Source organism: Oryx dammah, unplaced genomic scaffold (assembly GCF_014754425.2).
Source record: "Oryx dammah isolate SB20612 unplaced genomic scaffold, SCBI_Odam_1.1 HiC_scaffold_9, whole genome shotgun sequence".
Taxonomy (NCBI): domain Eukaryota; kingdom Metazoa; phylum Chordata; class Mammalia; order Artiodactyla; family Bovidae; genus Oryx; species Oryx dammah.
Window position 1 is genome coordinate 47,964,821 of NW_024070193.1, and position 24,005 is coordinate 47,988,825.

Below are 24,005 nucleotides of genomic sequence, written 5' to 3' on the forward strand. Positions count from 1 at the left end.
GATTAAGCTTGCTTCCTTTCTGACTCTAGGAGATTTAGAGCCTGTCTTTATACCTGATACTTTGACTCTCTATTTTGAATTAGAGAATGTTTTGAGCCCTTGAAGAATTTTTACAATCTTTTTTCAATCCTATGAAAGTCACATACATGCATATAACTCAAATAGCTCCAGAGGAGGAAATGTTGGGAAGGATAAAACAGAAAAATGAAATGTTTCCACCTTAACCTATATATCTAGTCTACTTTTAACCATTTCAGTTTTTTTCAGTCTTCTGGTCACTGTCTCACTTAACTCTAAATAATTCTCTTATATGTCTACTTCTTGATTGATCAAGTTTAAGTAAAAATTATTGAATTGTGACTGTGTGTGATGAAGGATTTAACTCCTTACAGTAATCCATCTGCCTTTCACATGATTTCTTCCAGTTTTTGTTCCCTGTATTTATAATTTGGTTTTGCACTTAATTACCTGTGTAATTTTAAGGGATAGACTTGTACTGTTTGATGCATTGACCTTCCATCAGTTCAGTTCAGTTCAGTTCAGTTCAGTCACTCAGTCGTGTCTGACTCTTTGCGACTCCATGAATTGCAGCACGCCAGGCCTCCCTGTCCATCACCATCTCCTGGAGTTCACCCAGACTCATGTCCATCGAGTCCGTGATGCCATCCAGCAATCCCATCCTCGGTCGTCCCCTTCTCCTCCTGCCCCCAATCCCTCCCAGCATCAGAGTCTTTTCCAATGAGTTAACTCTTCGCATGAGGTGGCCAAAGTACTGGAGTTTCAGCTTTAGCATCATTCCTTCCAAAGAAATCCCAGGGTTGATCTCCTTCAGAATGGACTGGTTGGATCTCCTTGCAGTCCAAGGGACTCTCAAGAGTCTTCTCCAACACCACAGTTCAAAAGCATCAATTCTTCGGCACTCAGCCAACTCTCACATCCATACATGACCACAGGAAAAACCATAGCCTTGACTAGACGGACCTTAGTCGGCAAAGTAATCTCCCTGCTTTTGAATATGCTGTCTAGGTTGGTCATAACTTTTCTTCCAAGGAGTAAGCGTCTTTTAATTTCATGGCTGCAGTCACCATCTGCGGTGATTTTGGAGCCCCCCAAAATAAAGTCTGACACTGTTTCCACTGTTTCCCCATCTATTTCCCATGAAGTGATGGGACCAGATGCCATGATCTTCGTTTTCTGAATGTTGAGCTTTAAGCCAACTTTTTCACTCTCCACTTTCACTTTCATCAAGAGGCTTTTTAGTTCCTCTTCACTTTCTGCCATAAGGGTGGTGTCATCTGTATATCTGAGGTTATTGATATTTCTTCTGGCAATCTTGATTCCAGCTTGTGTTTCTTCCAGTCCAGCGTTTCTCATGATGTACTCTGCATAGAAGTTAAATAAGCACGGTGACAATATACAGCCTTGACATACACCTTTTCTTATTTGGAACCAGTCTGTTGTTCCATGTCCAGTTCTAACTGTTGCTTCCTGACCTGCATACAGATTTCTCAAGAGACAGGTCAGGTGGTCTGGTATTCCCATCTCTTTCAGAATTTTCCACAGTTTATTGTGATCCACACAGTCAAAGTCTTTGGCATAGTCAATAAAGCAGAAATAGATGTTTTTCTGGAACTCTCTTGCTTTTTCCATGATCCAGCGGATGTTGGCAGTTTGATCTCTGGTTCCTCTGCCTTTTCTAAAACCAGCTTGAACATCTGGAAGTTCACGGTTCACATATTGCTGAAGCCTGGCTTGGAGAATTTTGAGCATTACTTTACTAGCATGTGAGATGAATGCAATTGTGCGGTAGTTTGAGCATTCTTTGGCATTGCCTTTCTTTGGGATTGGAATGAAAACTGACCTTTTCCAGTCCTGTGGCCACTGCTGAGTTTTCCAAATTTGCTGGCATATTGAGTGCAGCACTTTCACAGCATCATCTTTCAGGATTTGAAGTGGCTCAACTGAAATTCCATCACCTCCACTAGCTTTGTTCGTAGTGATGCTTTCTAAGGCCCACTTGACTTCCATAGACCTTCTGTAGAATGTCTTAATTCTCTTAAGTGTTTAGGATGAGGAAGTTGGTGCCTCTGAGCTTCCCTTCATCTTTTCTCTCCAACTTCAGCTTGTAACATTATTTTATAACATTTTGAAGTCTATCCTGTAATTATAATTAATTTTTCTTTATGTATCAGATGATTGCTAAAAATAAAAAAACCTAATATGATATAATGATTTTTGTAGCTACAAGTCTCTAAAACCAAGTACTATATTTGGACCCTTAAAGAAGGGGGTGGACTCTGATATCACTGACCTTCCTCTGCATGAAGCAGAATGTTCTAAGTGTCAGGTCACATGGACTCTCTTTTTTTCCCTATCCTTATAATCTGTTGGCTGCTCAGATCATTTAGTTGGCCTCATGTGTAAAACATGACTTTTTGAAGAACATTTTATTTTCATGAAATTTCTAATTTTCTTTCTTTTCTTACTTATTAATAAGCCAGGTTCTTAATCATATATTTTTGTTAGAGAAAATTTACTTTATTGTTGAAGACTTTTTCTTATGGTGCTCTGATTTCTAATTCTCACTGGATAAAGACCATAGAGGTACAGATATCCTGGAATAGTTTTATTGCACTCTTGGGTTGGGTACCTTGGAGCCCATGCATCCTCCATTTTTTGATTCTCTTTTTGCTGTTTGGGAACATATACTCAATTTTTTGGGTAACGAATCATTTAATGCTAGAAAAATTTACCTCCACACTTGAGTATTAATGAGGCTTAGGAAAAACCTTCACTTAGCTAATTTAATTCTTTGCGGGCTTCCCTGGTGGCTCAGATGGTAAAGAATCTGCCTGCAATGCAGAAGACCCGGGTTTGATCCCTGGGTCAGGAAGATCCTCTGGAGAAGGAAATGGCAACCCACTCCAGTATTCTTGCCTGGAAAATCGCATGGACAGACGAGCCAGGAGGGCTGCAGTCTACAGGGTCGTAAAGAGTTGGACACTACTGAGCAACTAACACACACACAGATTAATTCTTTAATGAATTTTCCATGCAATGAAATTATTTTCTGTACAGAAATTTTCAGAGGTAAATATTTTTGTATTTGAATATTTCCAAATTTTATCATTTATAATTTGTGTCATATTGATTTTATTAATTCATTACCTTAATTAATTTTGCATTGCAGCCTCTGTTTCTACAGTCCAGTTTTCCTGAATCTACTTCTGTTAAAGAGTATTTGATTCTTCCATCAATTTTTTTCAGTTAATAAGAAAATTTTACTGCATGTGATTTTATTTTATCAGATTCGAGTTGATAATTTTTATAAACTCTTCTTTTTTCCTGCGTCAATTTTTGTGGTTTTCAGTGTTACCTTTTTTTTTTCTTCTTTAGACAGTTTAGTTTAATTGTTGTTATTTAAAAGAAGAATGCCAAAATAATTGTGGCTTAAGATTTGAATCAAAAACTTGTGTTGAACAGCTCTTGAATACATGTCATTATATCCAGGTTATTATCCAAAGCTCATGAGAAATTATCCTCTATAGATGCAAATGCTAATTTATACATATTTATTATTGTTGGTCAGAAAATTCTTCTGATTACATTTTCCCTAATGGCTTCATACTTCCTCCCTCCTCCCAGTGTTACCTTTAAGATGTAGTTCTTTAGTTATTACATCGTCTATAACAAATTTTGATGTGTGCAGTTTCAGGGGGTTGTCAGTTTCATTTGTGTTATTTATTTTCATAAAGTCTCTTTTCCTCAAGAACCCAGGCAAGATACCTCAGGGTCAGAACAGCAGGGTCAGAGTGTCCATTTTCTTTTTTAATAATCTCATTATTATGTCAAGAGCCCTCCACTGTGTTTCTTGCTGCAACTTAGCATAAAGTCTAGTTTTTGCCATCAAGTGTCTTTACCTGGCTCAACCATTTTATAGGATCAACTAAAATTCATATGCTCTTTATGGCAAAGGACTTTATGCTTGTCTTAAATGTCTTTTATGAGCTCTAGAGCTAAATTCAGTAGAGTATCATTATATGCTTACTTCATTTATATAAATTCGACTATACACGTTTATGAGAGAGAAGAGAGGGGAGAAATAGAAGGGGAGAGGAATGGAGGGACGAGGAGAGAAGAGAGAGTAATTTAAACAGTGTAGCCAGTTCCATCATCTGGGCACATCTATTACGAGCTTGACCCCGAATGAGTGGAGGGCAGAATCCTCTGAATCTATGGTCCCAGGTTTGGTTTCTGTTGTTGACATACAGCTCACACCTTGTGAATATTACATTACCCTTAGTGTGTTTAAAGACATATTTATGTTGCCTTTATTATGACTCTTAAACACAATCCAGCTACTTTCTTCACTGAAGAAAGGGTGACTTGTTCTGGCACTGGGAGGAAACTGGGAGTACTGAGTCTGTTGACAAATGAATTGAGATGCCTTTTCAATATGGTGCCCCGCTAAGGACACGACTGAAGTGACTTAGCAGCAGCAGCAAGGGATTTTCAAGGGAAATTTTGACCATGTTTTTAGTTTAGGTTTTTTTTTTTTTAATGTGCTGTTTTCAGAGCCTAGTGTGTATAAGCTGTGATTTCTTTGTACTGAAGTGCTTCTTGATTCTCTCTGCTTGCAGATCCCATCGGTAGCTTCAACTCCATGTGTTTTAAACTGAATCTGCTCACTCATAGCTTTCTCCTTCCCTAGTGCTCTCTATGTGAGTGGCACTGTTGACCCACTTGCCCAATCCAGAAGCCTTGGCTCCTTCCTAGCCCTCAAATCCAGTTGTTTCTTAAATGACTCTCAAATCCATCTACTCCATTAGGTCATCCTCAGTGGTTATGACCCATTGCAACGGTTTCTAAGCTCACTTCTCCTCTTCTAGCCCTCTCAACTCCTTCATCCCTTTATCCCAAATCTATCCATTCTCATCAGTAAGAGGGATATTAAAAAATGATAGCGTTACTCCTCTGTAATAGTAATAACTCAAATGTTAGCAACCCCCCGCTACCCTCAGGGTGAAGTTCATGATCTTTACTAAATATTATAGGCCCCCACATGCTCTCTGATGCTGACTGGCCATCATGCTTCACAAAAATCTCCATTCTGGGCAAACAAGACCTGTTGATGGATAATGTGCTTTTTCAACCAAATGTCTTTGTTCATGCTCTTTCCTCTCCCTGCAACACTCTGATGTCCCTTATTTTCTTTTCTGAGACTTACATTTCCTTCAGGTCTCAACTAAGACATTAAAGCTTTGGTAACCCATCCCTGATTCTGCAAAGCTGCTTAGATACTCATCCTCTATTACTTTCCTAGAGTAGCATTTGTCTTACTCTGTTATAATTTCATGTCTTTTATCTGTCTTCTCCACTACAGCAGGGCAGCATAACTGTAGTGCCTGGAGGAGCGATGGAGGTTTTTTTCATCATTAGTACCTAGCACTGTGCCTGGAACAAGCACTGAACACATGGTTGTTGAATGAAGACACCAGTCCTATGTTGGACTCCCCTTTGTAATTCCCTGGAGAGGTGTGAGAATTAGTCCTAGATTGTCATTCAGTAAATTAGAAAGGAAGAGGATGCTTGGTATGGAGAATTAATGCATTCAACTGAAACACAATTTTTTTTTTCTGAGTCTAGTTTTAAGCCTGAAGCTGTGGAGAAAGTCCTTGTAGAAAGTACTATCAGGGATAAGGGCTGGCAGAGCTATTATCCCATGATAGAGTGACCCTATTGGCTTTGGCAAACCCTTTTTGCTTTCTTGGAGTCTTGCTTCTGCCTAGTCTGGATCTCAGAAATAAGGGAGCTGGCATAGGATCATAGAGGATGGTATAAATGTTCATGCCCGTGTTTATGGCTCTTTTGTTTCCATCCCATCACATTTCAAGAACTTTGCTGACCAAAGGTGAAGAAAGACTCATGAACTCATAGTTTTGATTTTACAACCCCCAGTTGTGGTCCATTTGATTCCCTGTTCCTTCTTCTCCTGTTCATATTGTGACCACTTGTCTATCATTAGTAGGTCCTATTTCAGTAGTTCGGCTGATTTAGTCTTATTGTCTTGCTTGGTGCTCAGTTTTACAGACTGAGCTTCTTCTTCTGCTCATTGATCTTGAACTCAGCTTCCCACCTGTTCCCAGGTCCTTCAGGAATGATGTTCTGCTTTGGTCTCACGTATGCCCCCAATTCTTGGTATATCCACAATTATGGTCAACTTTCCTGATTTTCCCCACAGTTAATGAGCTCCCAAGTGCCCCCATCTCAGTCTCAACTCTGTAGACTTCATGGTTCTATCCATGGAAGGTAGAATCTCAGGGCAGAAATTAGAGTGTAATCTCTACCTCCCAGATCTCTCTGAGAATCTATTTACTGCTTGTCTCTGTCCTGAGGGTGAAGATGGATGACAGGTGCTACCCAGTGATCTTTCCAGATGGGAGGAATTTCCGCCCCTTCACTCCTGACTCTTTGGCTGCAATCAAGAAGCGGATCGCCATCCAAAAGGAGAAAAAGAAGTCCAAAGATTGGAAAGCAGCAGAACCTGAGCCTCGACCTCAACTCGACCTAAAGGTCTCCAGAAAGTTGCCCAAGCTTTATGGTGACATTCCCCGTGACCTGATAGCAAAGCCCCTAGAAGACTTGGACCCATTCTACAGCAATCATAAGGTACCTCTGTGAGGAGAGGGGAGTGTTCTCACCACAAAGTATAACTGGCATGGCAAGGATCATCTGGGGCTATAAAGAGGCCACACCCCACTTCTCCTTTGCTATCACCCTGTCTTTGATTTCATAGTCCTAAGAATGGCTTTCAGTACTAATTTTCTCTCTATAATAATGCATGTCTTGGAGAAGATAAGGACTAGGAGCAGTAGAAGGGTAAAATGGTGTCAGGAAAGAACTGGACTAGCAATCAGAAAGGTTGACTACAGACCATTTCAAGTGCTTGAATTTATAAGTTTTGACTAATAATTTCACTAATTATCACTTTCCTAATCAGTAAAATGAGAACAATGCCTGCTTTCCCTTCATTACAGCAGAGACATGTGATTGAGGCACGTTATAAACTGTAAAACATGATGCTGATACGAAGGATTAATACCACTGTCCATGAATGTCTGTTTCAGCAACTAGAGTTTACCTTGAGAAACTCTTAACCAGTAGGCTTTTTAGGTTATTAATATGAAGGTCAAAGCCCCAAACCAACACTTGACACATAAGAGGAGCTCAATAAATAAATTTTAAGAATATTGTAATCAAGTGGGCACATGCAGATTATATGTAAACTCCATGCCAATATGTGATAGTCTTGCTGTTTTATCTACCTAGATGTAGGGAAATTCTAATAAAAGTTTCTCAAAGAGGTTCCTGAATGAGGAAGTGTGAGCTCAGGCTCTTCTGATGGCTGGTTGAAAACCCAGGGCAGTGAGGAAAGTCCTCTATAAGCCATCCCCTTTCAGGAAAGACTCAGAAGACTTTGCCATCATCATTTCACTGCGTGATCCAGCAGAGAATAGAAAACCTACTTTGCCAGACTGAAGACAGGGAGGAAGGAAGCTGAGGAGTTTGGGGCAAGTCCTGGAAAATAATGGCATGCTGAGGGCATCCTTTGTGGGCACCCATGAGAAACTGACTTCTCCAAAGGAAGATTGCCTGGTTTGTATGTCCTTGAACTGAACAGACTCTAGATTACCAGACCAAATGAGGACTGTGTAATGGAGGAAAGTGCGGTATGAGTGGGAAGAACAAGAAAGGAGAAAGGAGATGAAGGAACAAAAACACTTCATTATCTCTCCTTCTCCTAATGCCCCAGGATTCCAGGGACTTCTTAGAGGCAGAGTCATTGGAGATAAGTTAACTCCAGGAGACCCAGGAGGGAGGCAGCATTTGGTGTGTTATGGACAGTCCTGGGAGGACAGACTGTGTTCCAGCTGGGGTGGATGATCTAGGACCATCTCTTCTAAATCCAGGTCCTCCCTTTAAATCAGGAGACATGATACTTGTTCAGAGCTCTTACGCCCACAGCCTCACATGCCAGTGCTCTCAGCACTCCTGTGAGCTATGGGTGGTGTCATTAGCACTTCACCTTACAGATGAGAAAACGAAGCCTTGATGGGGAAGTGGCTTACACCAGGTCAAGCAGCCAGTTAGTGGTGGAGCTGGGACTCAAACCCAAGTGTTCTTTCTGTAGTCAGAGGTCACTTCTTATCTTTCAAAGCTTCCTTTTTTGAAAGATAAAAGGGTGGCGATGTGTCAGCAAGCAGACAGGAAATACCTATATTTTAAATCATTAAAACCTTGGCAAGTGTAGTTAAATACACCATTATTTGAAATATTTAAAGCAGTCAGAGGAGGCATTAATAAAATATCAAGATCAAAGGGCACAGAAATAGAGCCATATCATGCCACCTATTAATCTGGGTCACCCACCTCAGAGAGAGGTTTACTCTCTGCCCTAAAATCATCTTTCTGTCCAAAGGAAGTATACGGAATCCCCAAAGTGAGTCTTAGACTCCTGGGCTCATAGCTTTCAAGGAATCCTGTAGCCCATTTCATTTTGTTATGGAGGAAAAAGAAAACATCCTAGTCCACATTTTCCCTGCTGCCAGATGGCCAGCAGACAAGTTCCATAGCTCAGTGAAGGAAGCTGATGCTTGGCAGTGGCAGAAGTTCTGGTCCCTCAACCAAGGTGGCAGCTAACCTGCTGTTTCTGTGCCTGGATGACAAGACCTGTCTTCCCTGTCTGAGAACATGCTGAATTACATGTCAAGGAGTACTTTCTGCAAGTCTGAAAAGACCAGTGACATGGGAGACGGGAATGACCCTAGTTCTATGAAGGCTTTTATAACTGTCCCCATAAGGGGACAGCAGATGACTGTTATATGGAAAGGGGATGGTTTGAAGGTTGATGTTAGAAGCCTGTGAGCCATTGGTTTTGTCCAGAGGCAGCTTCATGCCCAGAGCCCAGGAAGAGATGCAAGGAGGAAGTAGGTGTTTTTCAGCAGGGCCCAGTTGAACACACTGGGTGAGAAGTGCCCCATTTGGTGGGTCTTTCCTGGATTTGGCATCCCTGGTTATACCCATGACAAGGCAGCAGAGACTTCAGTGAATGTTCAATTCTACTACTGTCTCTTCAAGTTCTCTTCTAATTCTCATCTCCATAAATAGTACAATACAAAGGGTTTTATTTGACGCAGTTATTACTCTTTATCTCTTTATTATTTGTTTGCAGGGCCCATGCACTTCATTTCTGTGGCCTCCAGAGTATGTCACTGGGTGAAAAGTCTATAGCTCAACGATTATTTTAGATGTAAGGACTGACTTTCAACAGATCAGAGTCTTGGGGCTCTGAGAGAGACCCAAGCCACGTGGGTGGGGGAGATCTATTGGCTTCCAAAGTGACAGTGTAAGCTGCTCAGAAAGTACCTCTGGCTTCAGAAGGTAACTCTCCAATCAGAAGCTGCTGTCATAATATTACAAGCCATACCTCAACCTATGGTTCCACTGAATTTTCTCTAAGATAAACTCATGATAAATATTGTTTTGTCACTGCATGTAATTCCTGTTGTGTGGTTTTTTGCTTTTATTTATTTATTTATTTTTGGCAGACATTTATGGTGTTGAACAAAAAGAGAACAATCTACCGCTTCAGCGCCAAACGTGCCTTGTTCATTTTGGGGCCTTTCAATTCAATCAGAAGTTTGGCCATTAGAATCTCAGTCCATTCATATCCTTTTGTTGCTTCTTTTACTAAGTCCAGGTCATGGGAAGCATGCACAAGCTCGAGGGGTTCATGTGTCTGTTGAGTGGAAACAACCCATTCTTTCAACAAATACTGGCTAAGTGGCCCCACTGCATGGCAGGCAGGGCTGTGCTGGGGCTGGCCCCCGTCTGGGACCCTGAGGCCTCGGAGGAGACAAGAGGCTCAACTGGGCTTTGGAGGCATCAAGAATGGCCTCCTGAAGAACGGAACATCTAAGCTGAGACCCAAATAAAGGTTGTAAACTGGCAACCTGTGCACCGAGTTTAGCTGATAAATGAATTGTGGTAGAACTACAGTGTTTAAAGCTTTTTTGGAAACACTTTCTAATGTTAAAAGTACAGATTTACAGGGGATGAGAAGAAACCTGGCAGTTTCAGATGGGAGGCGGGGGAGATGTGAAAAAGACAGGCGTGGGTTGGCAGACATAATGAAGTACTGAGGAAAACGGGAAGGAATATCTATTTAAGTTGGGTTCCCTAGAAGCAGAGCCTGAGATGGGACTCTTAATTAAGTGATTCAGTGGAGGAGTGCCGTCTGGAAAAGGAAAACGGGAAACATCATGGAGCAAAAGGAGGAGCCAAACAAGGACAGGGCCTTAGCTGAGTCTACATCAGGCATCAGCCTGAGCCCACAGGGATCTTCAGAGCATGGGTTGTGTCACAGAGCTGTCCCACCTGAAAGCCAGAGGGCGAGTTTTTGCAAGTCTGTGGGTCAGACGTGTGGCAAGGGCATGTAGCCTTGCAGGGTGAGAGGCTGTCATTCGAGGACAATTCTTCAAGAAAGGGGGCGGCTGTGAGTTGTTCCAGTCAACACTCACAAAAGACAGATGCTTCTGCAGAAAGGGGGCCCTGCAGGGACCCCTGCAGCCTCTATGGCAATAACCGGTGACCTGGGCCATCCTGCCGTGCACCTGCCTTAACCGCCGCGCTCACATTGTTCAGCATGTTCATCATCTGTACTGTCATCACCAACTGCGTGTTCATGGCCTTAGCTCATCAGAAGGGCAGCATCAGCGTGAGTGTTGACAATGCTGAGTAAGTATTTTCCTGCACACATTTATCCTATGTTTTTAAGCAAATAGACCTTAAAGAATCATGATTACATCAGAGTTTGGCTATGGAGAGAAGAAAACATCACCCATAATCCCAGATCTCCATCACTAATGCTGGCAGAGTCAGTTTCATTTTGAAACTTTCTCAGAATAGAACCTTAGAAATGGGTTTAGTAGCTGGACATCCATGACTCTTCCTGGATACCCTAACTATGGTTGAATGGACAGTGACACACCCAAGTGGGCCTGATTTGCCTGGAGGGGTGAAGTCTCCCTCTCATGGAGAACTCGAGCACTGCTTCCTGCTGGTGAGCATGGTTCTACTCCACAGCAGATGTCATTTTGGTCTGCATGTCCCACCATTGGCCAGGCTTCTGCTAGAAAAGAGAGAATGGTAGGGTGAAAGGTGGAAGGCCGGATGGCTAGACAGAAATTGCAGTCAGAGGTGGCTGTCTCATTTGTTTGAGATCTGGATGAAAACTTGCAGAATCCTGCTGCTGCTGCTGCTGCTAAGTCGCTTCAGTCGTGTCCGACTCTATGCAACCCCATAGACGGCAGCCCACCAGGCTTCCCCATCCCTGAGATTCTCCTGGCAAGAACACTGGAGTGGGTTGCCATTTCCCTCTCCAATGCATGAAAGTAAAAAGTGAAAGTGAAGTCACTCAGTCATGTCTGACTCTTAGTGACCCCATGGACTGCAGCCTACCAGGCTCCTCTATCCATGGGATTTTCCAGGCAAGAGTACTGGAATGGGGGTGCCATTGCCTTCTCCATGCAGAATCCTACATATCTGCAATTACAGCCTTTTTTTAAAAAGGCCCATAATTTTTATAAATTATACCTGAGTTTAAAAGATGGCATCTCAGGGCACACAGTAATTACTCTTCTGTGTTTATTTGTCACCTGAAAGGTGAGCAGTTTAGGAAAAAGCTGAAGCAGGAAGTAGCTCTTTCCCAAGGCAGCCTCATGACCATTTCTGCTCTTGTAATTATCTGCTTTAGGATTTTTCAAGTTCCTAAGACCTTAGTTCTTTAGCTTTGAAGCCTAACAATGACTGGATATTCTACCAGAAAAGGTCCACTTCTTTTAATTTGAACCAGCAGATTGTTCAAATGAATTGTTTCTGTCCCAGATGTGGGACCAGTATGTGTATGGTATGTGTGCACACCAACCAAGCACTTTTTATTGGAATTATAACAAGAGAAATAGGGTATTATCTTTTGGAGGAGGAGGAAGGGGAAGAAGGGAAATAAATTAGAAGACAGGACACGATGAAGGACTAAAGGAATAAAATGGAAATAGTTTTTTTTTTTAATTGTGATAAAATACACATTACCACAAATTTGCCATTTTAATCACTTTTAGGTGTACAGATCTGTGGTATTAAGTACATTTACACAGTTGTGCAACCATTACCACTCTCTGTCTCCACAACTATTTTTCATCTTGCAAAACTGAAACTGTACTCATTAAATAATAACTCCTCATTCTGCCTTTCCCTCCCCCTGGAAACCACATTATACTTCATGTCTCTATGTATTTGACTACTCTAGATGCTTCATATAAAGGAATCATTTAACCTTTGTCTTTTTAAACTAGTTCATCTCCCTTAGTATATGACCTCAGGGTTAATCCATATTGTTGCATGTGACAGGATCTCTTTCCTTTTCAAGACTGTAATATTTTATAGTATGTATGTACCACATTTTATTAATTTGTTCATCTGTCAGTGGACATTTGGGTTGCTTCTACCTCTTGACTGTTGTGAATACTGCTGCTATTAACATGGGTATGCAAGTATCTCTTCAAGACTCTGCTTTCAGTTATTTTGTATATATACCTAGAAGTGGGATTGCCAAATCATATGGTAATTCTAATCTTTTGAAGGTTCTTCATGCTAAATATTTTCCATGGTGTTTTCACTATTTTATAATCCCACCACTAGTGCACAAGAGTTTTAATCTTGCCAAATCCTCATCCACACTTACTTTCTATTTTTTAAAAAAAGTGGCTATTCTAATGAGTATGAGTGATATCTCACTGTGGTTTTGATTTGCATTTTTCTGATGACGTGATATTGAACATCTTTTCATAGGATGGTTGGCAATTGGTATATAATCTTTGAAGAAATGTTCATTTAAGTCATTTGGCCATTTTAAAGTTGGATTATTTAATTTTTTTGTTGTTGAATTTGTAGGAGTTCTTTATGTAGTCCAAATATTAACCTCTCATCAGATATATGATTTGCAAATATTACCTTCTAGTACTCTTATAGTTTCAGGTCTTACATTTAGCTTTAATCCATTTTGAGCTTAATTTTTGTACATGATGTAAAGGTCCAACTTCATTCTTTTAAATGTGGATATCTAGCTGTCCCAATACCATTTGTTGAAAAGACTGTCCATGTTGGCTGAAACTTTTCTCAAGAAAATGGCTATGAAGCTAGTGATTTAAAAACAGCTTTGCAACTTTATTCATGGACCTGTTTATCAGAAATCCCAAATATCAAAACTTGCTTGAGGACCTTGCCTTTCTGAACTCTGATTTGCTAAGACTGTAATGTTAAATGTCACATTAAAATGGAATCAAACCTCATGAAGGTCAGATCAGATAGAGGGGCTCTCTGTGTTTCACATCACTTATCATATTTCTTCTTCTGGATGATTTGCTTTGTAGGTATGTCTTCCTTGGGATTTATTTATTTGAAGCATTAGTTAAAATATTGGCAAGAGGTTTTATTCTGGATGAGTTTTCTTTCCTGCGAGATCCGTGGAACTGGCTGGACTCCATTGTCATTGCAACAGCGTAAGAATGTTAAGATTTTTGCTGAAGAGACTAGGGGTGGGAAAGAAGCCCTTTGGCTTCCATCTGGGTTCTCTGTGGATCCGCATGAGTGGCTGAGTACAGCCAAGTAAAGGCTAGAACTCTTGAGTGCAGTGTTGGTTGGCACTGAACTGCACCATGTAGCCAACTGGCCAGAGGACTTCACACACACAAATCCACTTCATCCTTTCTATCTCTTTTTTTTCCCCCCGACCGGGGACTGAATCTGGGCCACGGCAGTGAGAGTGCTGAGTTCCCCCACTGGACTGCCAGGGAATCCCCCACAAATCCATTTCTGGTCAAACACTCATGGTCTTTTCAGCCATTTACTCACCAAACACTGACCTGTTATGGGGCCAGGCTCTGTGGGCCCAGGGTCGTGATAATGAAAAAATATCATGCATGATTCTCACTCTGTTCGCAGTTCAGAGGGGAAGTGAAGCATCTGTGTGTGTGCTTAGTCGCTCAGTCGTGTCCGACTCTTTGAGACCCCACGGACTGTAGCCCTTCAGGCTTCTCTGTCCATGGGATTCTCCAGGCAAGAATACTGGAATGGGTAACCTTTCCCTTCTTTGGGGGATCTTCCTGACCCAGGGATCAAACCCAGGTCTCCTGCACTGCAGGCAGATTCTTTATCATCTGACCCACTGGGGAAGTCCAGTGAAGCATGAGCATTAAACCCTGCTACGCTTAGTGCTAGCACAGGATGCTGTGCATCATTCTGGCTGTCAGAAGATGGAGGAGGAACAAAGGGGTCTAGAGTGTCTCTGTCTACTGAAAAGTCAAGGAGTTTCTATCATGTTTCCTTCTAGAAGTGTTATTATTTTGGCTCTTGTATTTAAGTTTATGGTCCATTTTGAGTTAGTTGTTGTATATAGCATGAGTGAGAGTTGAAGTTCTTTCTGAAGGAGAGGACATCAATTTGGCATCTGAATGATGAGCAAAATAAAAACCAAGAGAAACAATGGCCCATTGCCAGCACAGTAATAATAAACCCAACCTTATTTAATTAGTACCAGCCATTGTCTTAAGCACTTTGCATATATTTTTGTTTAATATTCACAAGAGCCCTTTGAGGTAAGTACTAGTAATTTCAGAGTTTTACATTTCAAGGTCAATAGTCAGATGTTATTGACAGGTGCTATAGTGCAATGGTGAAGAATATGGGCTCTGGAGCCAGACTGCCTACGTTCCTTCTGGACTTGGCCACATGGTTGAGACCTTAGGGAAGTGTACTGGGGCCTGGAACTTGGTAGCAAATCAATAAATGTTTAAGTTGATTTCTGTTATCCATGAATGTAGCTACAGCTGCCACAACTATTTCAAGGAATCCCCAACTATGTCCAAATATAAAGATCAGCTGAGAATAGTCTCCTGTGCAATCTATGGTCCCTGGATCCACAGCAATAGAGAGTGACATTGCCAGGTCCTGAGATGATGGTGGGGCTGGAAGGGGAAGCTGCAGATTTCAGGCTGGTGGACAGAACCCAGGCTGTAATTACTTGTGACTATTGTGGAGATGTGTAGGACAGATACATGACTGAGCAAGCCTGGACTTTCCTTGTGCTTTGTCTTATAGATTTGTATCATATTCTCCATATATCAATGCCAGCAGCTTCAGTCTGTCATCCCTGCGTACCTTCCGAGTATTCAGAGCTTTGAAAGCAATTTCAGTAATTTCAGGTAAGTCACTCTAACTTTCAGTGTTGACTCTTAGCAGAAGAGAATAGTTAAAATTTCTAAATATGTCATATGTAAATCAAAACCTAACAAACAATGCTCTTTATTCATTTATTTCATCATTCAACAAATATGTATTGAGCCCCTGATACCCTCTGTGCTACCTGCCTGGGATATATCAGTGAGCAAACAGACAAAGTTCCCTGCCTTCATGGAGTTTACATTTTAGGTGGGGGATTGGGAAATGGACTTATGCGATAACTATAATAAATAAGTAAATTATATGACATGCTTTTTCATGGAAAAATGAAATGGAAAGGTAGGTAACATGATGGCTCTTGGAAGTCATGGGGTTCAAGGAAGCAGGTTGCAGTTTTCACTGGGGTGGTTAGTATAGGTGTCAATTGGAAAGATGAGATGTGAGCAGATTTAAAGTTGTTGAGGAAGTTTCACAAGCAGACATATGGGAAAGAGTATCCAGAGCCTAGGAAGCAGCCAGTCCTGGGAATATGACCAAGGAATATGAAAGACGTGGGTGGGGCTGGAGCAGACAGAGTGAGGGACTAGGTGGGGGAGGAAGGGCCATAGAAGTGAAGGGGAAGCACCTAAGTCTCAGGAAGTCTTGGGGTTTCCTCTAAGAGAAATGGGAGCCATGCAAGGGCTTTGAGCAGAGGAGTCCCATGACCTGACTCAGGCTGTAGAAGGATTACTCTGGCTGTTGTGTGGGGAACAGAACTGGGGGGAGCAAAGGTAGAAGCCGGAAGACCAAGCAGGTGGCATGTTGGTTACCATGGATGCATGCTGCTCAGACCTCCTGCTGCAGGCAGCGCCGCTGATGAATGGTCCCAGCTGCCCCCTCTCTGGATTCACCACTGCATTCATGTTCATGCCAAGATCTGCTTTCCCTGCATCTGGGGAGTGCTCGTGCAGGCCCACCCCTAAAGGGTATGGGACTCCTCTATGGGGGACTTTGACTCAGGGGCTTCTCAGCAGAGACTATCTCCCACATGCACTGCAGTCTTAAGCCCTTCCTCTCTATCCTGCTTCCTTCCTGCTCTCCTTTTCCAGATGTCAGCTCTGGGTCACAGTCTGAGGCTCTCTCTGCCCTCCATTCCCTCCCTTCAGACTACTCCTCACAGGCATTCCCCCCGCCAAATCTCCTGTAATCTGGTCTCAGAGTGTCTACTTCTCAGAGAGCCCAAACTGACACATGGGGCCTCTGCCCTAATCCGAGCAAGAAGCAGCAGTGCCCTCAGATCAGGCAGTAGAAGAGGAGTAGGTGAATGGTGGTCAGATTCTGAATAAATTTAAAGGTAGAAACAATGGGACTTTCTGACAGGTTGATTGTATACATGATGTGAGCAAAAGAGGAGTCAAGGATGAGTCAAGGTTTTTGTCTGAGTGACTGGAAAGATGGAATCATCTCTGAATGAGAAAAGGAAGACTGTGAGAGAAGCAGGCCTCAGGGGTCAGACTGGGGGTTAGCTTCAGACGCATTCTGTTTGAGATGGCTGTGAGACATCCAAGTCAGAGTATCAAGTAGGCAATTAGAAATACAAGCTAATGTTCAGGGCTGCAGATATCATTTCGGAGATTAGAAGACTACAGATGATATTTAGAGCCATGGAATCTGATGAGGTTACGAAGAAAATGAGCATAGATGGAAAGAGGACGCAGGACTGACACCCACGGGGCCCTGAGACCCTAAAGGGGAGGGGTGAGAGGAAAAACCGGCAAAGGAGATGAGTAGGAGCCACCAGTAAAGTAGGAAGGAGAGAAAAAGGGGTCTCCTGGAAGCCAGATCAGCTCTGTGATCAGGGTGAAGCCTAGGATGGGTTGTAAAATTCCAGTTTATCAAAAATGAGGTGATTGTGGCACAGTCTTCTCTTCTCCTTCCCCTGTCCTCTACCAAGAAAGTATTAAAAGTTATTCTCTTTCTGGACTCCTTCCCCGCTCTCTTCTTCTTCCCTTCTTCTTCTAGTCTCTTATCAGAGCTCCAGGCAATTTGAATCTTTTTTCATACAGAGGTAGTAGACTATTTTTGGAAACTCCAGAAAAACAACTGCTAGTGATAAATAAACTGACAGAGGATACTTTATGTAGAACTTGTCTCTCTTTCCTTTTTGCTTCCTCTTTTGCAAGGTGGACCTTGGTTTCCCAGGTGGATTTGGGGGTTTCTGTCTGCACTGAGCCCCTCATATTTCATGTGGATAAAATATAAATATACGTTCAGGCAGTCAGTTAGCAACTTTTGTGTTCCCTTCTTCATCTCTGAGCAGGTAAACACACTCTCCATTTTGACTCAGGAACCATGTGAGATCCCTGGATACTTTTGTTTTTTAACTTAAATTATTTTAATTGGAAGATAATTACTTTACAATATTGTGATGGTTTTTGCCATACATGAACAAGAATTGGCCATCATGTATCCCTCCATCCTGAACCCCTCTTCCCACACCCCTCCCTACTCCAACTCTCCAGTGTGTCCCAGAGCACTGGCTTTGGGTGCCCCGCTTCATGCACTGAACTCTCACTGGTCATCTATTTTACACATGGTGCACGCATGCTCAGTCATTTCTGACTCTTTGCGACCCCCCGGGCCATAGCACACTGTGCTTCTCTGTCCATGGGATTTTCCAGGCAAGAATACTGGAGTGGATTGCCATTCCCTTCTCTGGGAATCTTCCTGATCCAGGGATCGAAGCTGTGTTCTCTGGTGTCTCCTGCACTGGCAGGCAGATTCTTTACCACTGAGCCATGATGGTAACTTTACATATGATAATGTATATGTTTCAATGCTGTTCTCTCAAATCGTCCCACCCTTACCTTCTTCCACTGAGTCCAGTGCTTTTTTGGAATGAAGAGTATAAGATACAATCTTTTATGGGGCTATGTAAAAATAATTCTGGAATCACAACTACCTTTAATCCAAAGCATCTTGCTTTGGGGAAGACACAAGCAAGCCTCTTGTTATAGATAAAAAATCAAGCATAGATGAGGTTAGAGTATTTTCATGTTTGGTGCCCCTGACCATGCAGGGAAAGCACGATCTTGGCATGAACATGAGTGCAGTGGTGAAGCCAGTGAATGTCCCAGCTTGGCCCAAAGTCTCCTCCTCACGTAGCATCACCCTTGGTGGGAAGGTCATCGCGGTTGGCTTGGCCTCCCATCAGATGCTGCTTTGTGTTCTCAAGTCTACCATTCATGGTTTATGCTGATCAGCTGAAACTTTGCCACTCAGTGTCATCCCACACATTATAGATGCCAGCTGCCAATTTCTTTCTCCAGAGAGCAGAACCCATTGAGAGCAGAGCCTGTGAATCAGTATTGTACTGGGACTGACTTGTTCTCATTCCCCAGCAGACAGTTTCCAACTGTGTGTCCAGGGATGTCATGTTGGTAGCTTGAAAGCAGCTGCAGGAGAGGGGTGCATGGAAGGAGAAGAGGGGTCTACACTCCAGAATTTAGCAAACCAGGACCTTTGTAAATGCTGCAGAGGAGGACTTTCCCTGTATCCTCCCCTCTCTGCAGAAAGCTGACTTTTAAACATTTATTGACACACTACATGACTGTGTCCTTTTTATTTTGTAACTTTGGCAGCCAAACACTGTATCATGGACCTTGAAGGTGCTTGGTAAATATTTCTTGAATGAATTTTTAAAAAGCCCTGATTATAAGTAGTAATCTGAGTTTTTCTTTTCCTAAGACATCTTCATTATTGGGGTCCAGGCAGAGCTCCCTCTTCCAGCTTTCTTTGAAACCATCCCCCACCCCCAAATTTAGCCATATCTCAGGGCACCTTGTGTATGTTACTGTAGGTTCAGTTCACTTCAGTTCAGTTCAGTCACTCAGTCGTGTCCAACTCTTTGTGACCCCATGGATCACAGCACGCCAGGCCTCCTTGTCCATCACCAACTCCCGGAGTTCACTCAGACTCACATCCATCGAGTCAGTGATGCCATCCAGCCATCTCATCCTCGGTCGTCCCCTTCTCCTCCTGCCCCCAATCCCTCCCAGCATCAGAGTCTTTTCCAATGAGTCAACTCTTCACATGAGGTGGCCAAAGTACTGGAGTTTCAGCTTCAGCATCATTCCCTCCAAAGAAATCCCAGGGCTGATCTCCTTCAGAATGGACTGGTTGGATCTCCTTGCAGTCCAAGGAACTCTCAAGAGTCTTCTCCAACACCACAGTTCAAAAGCATCAATTCTTTGGCGCTCAGCCTTCTTCACAGTCCAACTCTCACATCCATACATGACCACAGGAAAAACCATAGCCTGGACTAGACGGACCTTAGTCGGCAAAGTAATGTCTCTGCTTTTGAATATGCTATCTAGGTCGGTCATAACTTTTCTTCCAAGGAGTAAGCGTCTTTTAATTTCATAGCTGTAGTCACCATCTGCAGTGATTTTGGAGCCCCCCAAAATAAAGTCTGACACTGTTTCCACTGTTTCCCCCTCTATTTCCCATGAAGTGATGGGACCGGATGCCATGATCTTCATTTTCTGAATGTGAGCTTTAAGCCAACTTTTTCATTCTCCACTTTCACTTTCATCAAGAGGCTTTTTAGTTCCTCTTCACTTTCTGCCATAAGGGTGGTGTCATCTGCATATCTGAGGTTATTGATATTTCTCCCGGCAATCTTGATTCCAGCTTGTGTTTCTTCCAGTCCAGCATTTCTCATGATGTACTTTGCATATAAGTTAAATAAGCAGGGTGACAATATATAGCCTTGATGCACTTCTTTTCCTATTTGGAACCAGTCTGTTGTTCCATGTCCAGCTCTAATTGTTGCTTCCTGTAGTAGCTACCAAATGTTAAATACAGCTTCAGTTCTTCACTTTGGCATTAATGTTGCCTGTGACCCCCAGTCAGGGAAGTGACTGCACAACTGTCATCCAGTTATGTCTTATGTCTCTGTTTGGCAAGTTTCTGCTCAGTTTTCTCACTTGCCCTTCAGAGCAACCCTGTGGCATCTATAGGGCAGGATAAAGAGGCCAGTGGGTGGCTCTGATGGCAAATAGCTTTTAAGGTATAGGGTTGGAACTAGAACTTTCAGCTTCAGAATCCCAGGTCAGGCCAGTTTCCAATGCCAGCCCACAATCAGACAACTTTTGAAGCCTTACTGCTCCTTGCCTGTGTCTTAAGTGTCTGTGTGAGTAGGGGTCTTCTCCCCACACCTGTTTTCTTCCTCAGGTTTGAAGGTCATTGTTGGGGCCTTGCTGCACTCTGTGAAGAAGCTTGTCGATGTGATGATCCTGACTCTCTTTTGCCTCAGCATCTTCGCCCTGGTAGGTCAGCAGCTTTTCATGGGAAATCTGAGCTACAAATGTGTCAGTAATTCCTGTAATGATGACTATCAAGGTAAGCACCCCACCGTTCACTTCTTGGTTTGTGCATGGTTACTTTTTATTTATCCCCACTTGTACTATCTATCGGTCTGTGTTATAAATGTCTTAGGAGCACTGGATGACTTGTTCCTCTAGGATTCTCATGTGGGCAAGTGAATTTCTTAGAGAACTGCCTCCTTCTCTGGGTTTTCGTGGAGAAGGAAAAGCCTGAAGTTGCACGTCTATAACAGTGGTGTCAGCTTTCATATCTGCCCACCTCCTTGTCACCTTTTACAGATGTCTTCAGAGTGCCTGGCTTTGGTCAAAGGGGACCAGCAACTTCCCACAATGCCTCCCTCTATCCAAGTATTTTCTTCAGTGATGTTGCTCCTTTCATGTTGCACCCTCTCCACTCTGAGGTCAACCCTGTATCAATTTCATGTGTCCTGAATTTCATGTGGCCCTACTTTCTCCACGTCTGTCTTGGTTTTTGAGTTTCTCATGGGCTGACCTTGTGTCCAGCTCCTCCCAAGGGTGGTCTCTGGCTCAGTTCTATGTACTGAGAAGCAAAGTGGCTATCATGTCACTGCTTCCTCCTCTTATTTCTCCTTCCTTCTCCTTCTCCCTCTTCTTTTCTTGCATCATCCTGAGGGCGTAGGCTCTAGTTTCTCTCTGGATCATTTCATTGAGATCGCTTTGATCACCTTGATCATTTTGGAAGATTCTGGACCATCTTTTTCTAGCATAATTTGGCATGTTTGCTATTCTCTTTCCTTTCAGTGTTATTTTTTTCAACCTGAGTTTATAATTCTTTCCCCTTCAGACTATTGCTTTAAAAAGGAAGAGTCCACTGAATTCAAAATGTGTGGCGTGTGGATGGGCAACAGGTAAGATGTTTATATTCTTCATTCTATCTATTTGAAGTGATGTGGCAAGCAGCCTTCATCTAATGACTTATGCAAACAGTGGTGATAGTTCTCAAACACCACTGATTATTTCAAGTGTCTAGACAAATTTTGACATGCATTACTAAATTAAAAATTTTTTCCCAATGTCTAGAACTGTACTCTCCCCCAAATTATGTTGAATTTGTATCTGGTAAGAAACCTACTGAAAACATAGTGATATTTCAACTTTATGGAGTGGATATTCAAGACCATCGAAGGTCAGAAAGGATATTGTGACTGAAAGCCCCATTTAGACCTATTTCCTGATCAATGACATGGCCCTGACGCAAGACATCTCAGCATACATCTTCTGTTTGTGGATCTGTGACCACCACTGCCCCTGATTGCCCACACTGTTGTACGTGTGTTCATGTACATTCACCTCAGCAGCTAGTAGCCCTCTGGGGATACCCTTCCTTATTCTAGGTAGTCCTCTCTGAGTTGAGAGATTCCATGAATATTTATTGAGTGTCTTTCTTTTGATGATGTTGTTTCCTTTTGGTTGCCTTGGATCTTCGTTGCTGTGCATGGGCTTTCTCTAGTTGTGGTTTGCAGGGCTATTGTCTAATTGTGGTGTGCGGGCTTCTCAATGCAGTGACTTCTCTTGTCACAGAGCACAGGCTCTAGGTGCTCAGCCTCCAGGAGCTGCAGCACACAAGCTCAGTAGTTGTGGTGTGCAGCTCTAGGATGCATGGCCTTCAGTGGTTGGGGCACAGGAATCTCATTGGTTGTGCTCCCAGGCTCTAGAGAGCGGGCTCAGTAGTTGTGGCACATGGGTTTTAGTTGCCCCTCAGCATGTGGGATCTTTCCAGACCAGAGATTGAACCCATGTTCCCTGCTTTGGCAGGCTATTCTTATCTCCTTGCCACCAGGGAAGTCTGAGTGTATTTTAAATTAAGATAATATGATAGACACTCTGATGAAATAGACTACATTCATTTCTCAATAACAAATATGTATCAAGGTCCAACAGCATGCCAAACTCTGTCTTAGGTCCTAGGAATCCAAGTACATATAAAGGAGTGCTGCCCTCTTGAAACTGACATCTTTCAGGGAAGAGAGATGTACAGTAGATTCTTGAAAGTGTGATAAGTGTAAATACAGAGAGAAATAACAGAGCTGTAACCCTGTCTGTAAAATTAGGGAAGTCTTGTAGTGGTCACAGCTTCTGATTAGGTCAGACTTACTAGACATATTAGATTTTAACCTAATACAAGGTTTATTGAGCTCTCTAGAATGATCCTCAAGAGGACATACATGCCTACAGTTCATTTTTAGTACATAAAATGCAACAGATTTCTGAATCTTGATTCCTAAAATTTTACTGAATTCATTTATTAGTTCTAAACAGTTTTCTTGATGGAGACTTTAATTTTCTGTCTGTCGTATCATATCATTTGCAAATAGTGACAGTTTTACTTCTTCCCTTCCAATTTGAATATTTATTTATTTGGCTGTGCCGGATCTTAGTTGTGTCACACAGGATCGTCCGTCTTTTTTAAAAAAAGTTATTATTTATTTTTAATTGGAGTAGAATTACTTTCTAGTGCTGTGTTGGTTTCTGCCATACATCAGCATGAATCAGCCATAGCTATACATGTGTGTCCTTTCTCTTGAACCCCCCTCCCACCTCCCACCCCATCCCACCCCTCTAGGTTATCACGGGCACCAGGTTGAGCTCCATGTGTCACACAGGAAATTCCCGCTAGCTACCTGTTTGACATATGGTAATGTATATGTTTCCATGCTATTCTCTCAATTAGTCCTGCCCTCCCCTTCCCCTGCTGCGTCCACTAGTATTTTCTCTATGTCTGTGTCTCTATTCCTGCCCTACAAATAGGTTCATCGGTACCATTTTTGTAGATTTTCTAGATCATATAGATGCATTATATACGATATTTGCATTTCTCTTTCTGACTTCCTTCAGTCTCTATAACAAGCTCTAGTTTCATCCATCTCATTAGAACTGATTCAAAGTCACTCCTTTTTATGGTTGAGTAATATTCCATTATATATATGTACCACAACTTCTTTATCTGTTCATCTGTCAGTAGACATCTAGGTTGCTTTCATGTCCTGGCTATGTAAATAGTGCTGTAATGAACACTGGGGTACATGTGTTTTTTAGAATGGTTTTCTCAGTGTATATACCCAGTAGTAGGATATCTGGGTCATATGGTACTTTTATTCCTAGTTTTTAAAGAAATCTCCATACTGTTCTCCATAGCGGCTGTTACCAATTTACATTCCTACCAACAGTGCAAGAGGGTTCTCTTTTCTTCACATCCTCCCTGGCATCGTTTGTAGATTTTTTGATGATGGCCATTTTGACTGGTGTGAGATAATACTGCACTGTAGTTTTGATTTACACTTCTCTCATAATAAGTGATGCTGAGCATTTTTCATGGGTTTA

The 24,005-nt window shown here is 42.3% G+C and overlaps 1 protein-coding gene across 1 annotated transcript in view; it reads left to right on the forward strand.

Moving 5' to 3' along the window:
* Positions 1 to 6,402: 6,402 nt before the first annotated feature.
* SCN11A (sodium voltage-gated channel alpha subunit 11) overlaps positions 6,403 to 24,005 on the forward strand; it is an 80,650-nt gene continuing 63,047 nt past the window's right edge. Inside the window, exons 1-7 of the mRNA XM_040246207.1 lie at positions 6,403 to 6,669; positions 9,609 to 9,727; positions 10,696 to 10,797; positions 13,491 to 13,619; positions 15,217 to 15,320; positions 20,512 to 20,679; positions 21,469 to 21,532. Of these exons, the coding sequence (XP_040102141.1) occupies positions 6,403 to 6,669; positions 9,609 to 9,727; positions 10,696 to 10,797; positions 13,491 to 13,619; positions 15,217 to 15,320; positions 20,512 to 20,679; positions 21,469 to 21,532 (953 nt within the window). The remainder of the gene's footprint in view (positions 6,670 to 9,608; positions 9,728 to 10,695; positions 10,798 to 13,490; positions 13,620 to 15,216; positions 15,321 to 20,511; positions 20,680 to 21,468; positions 21,533 to 24,005) is intronic.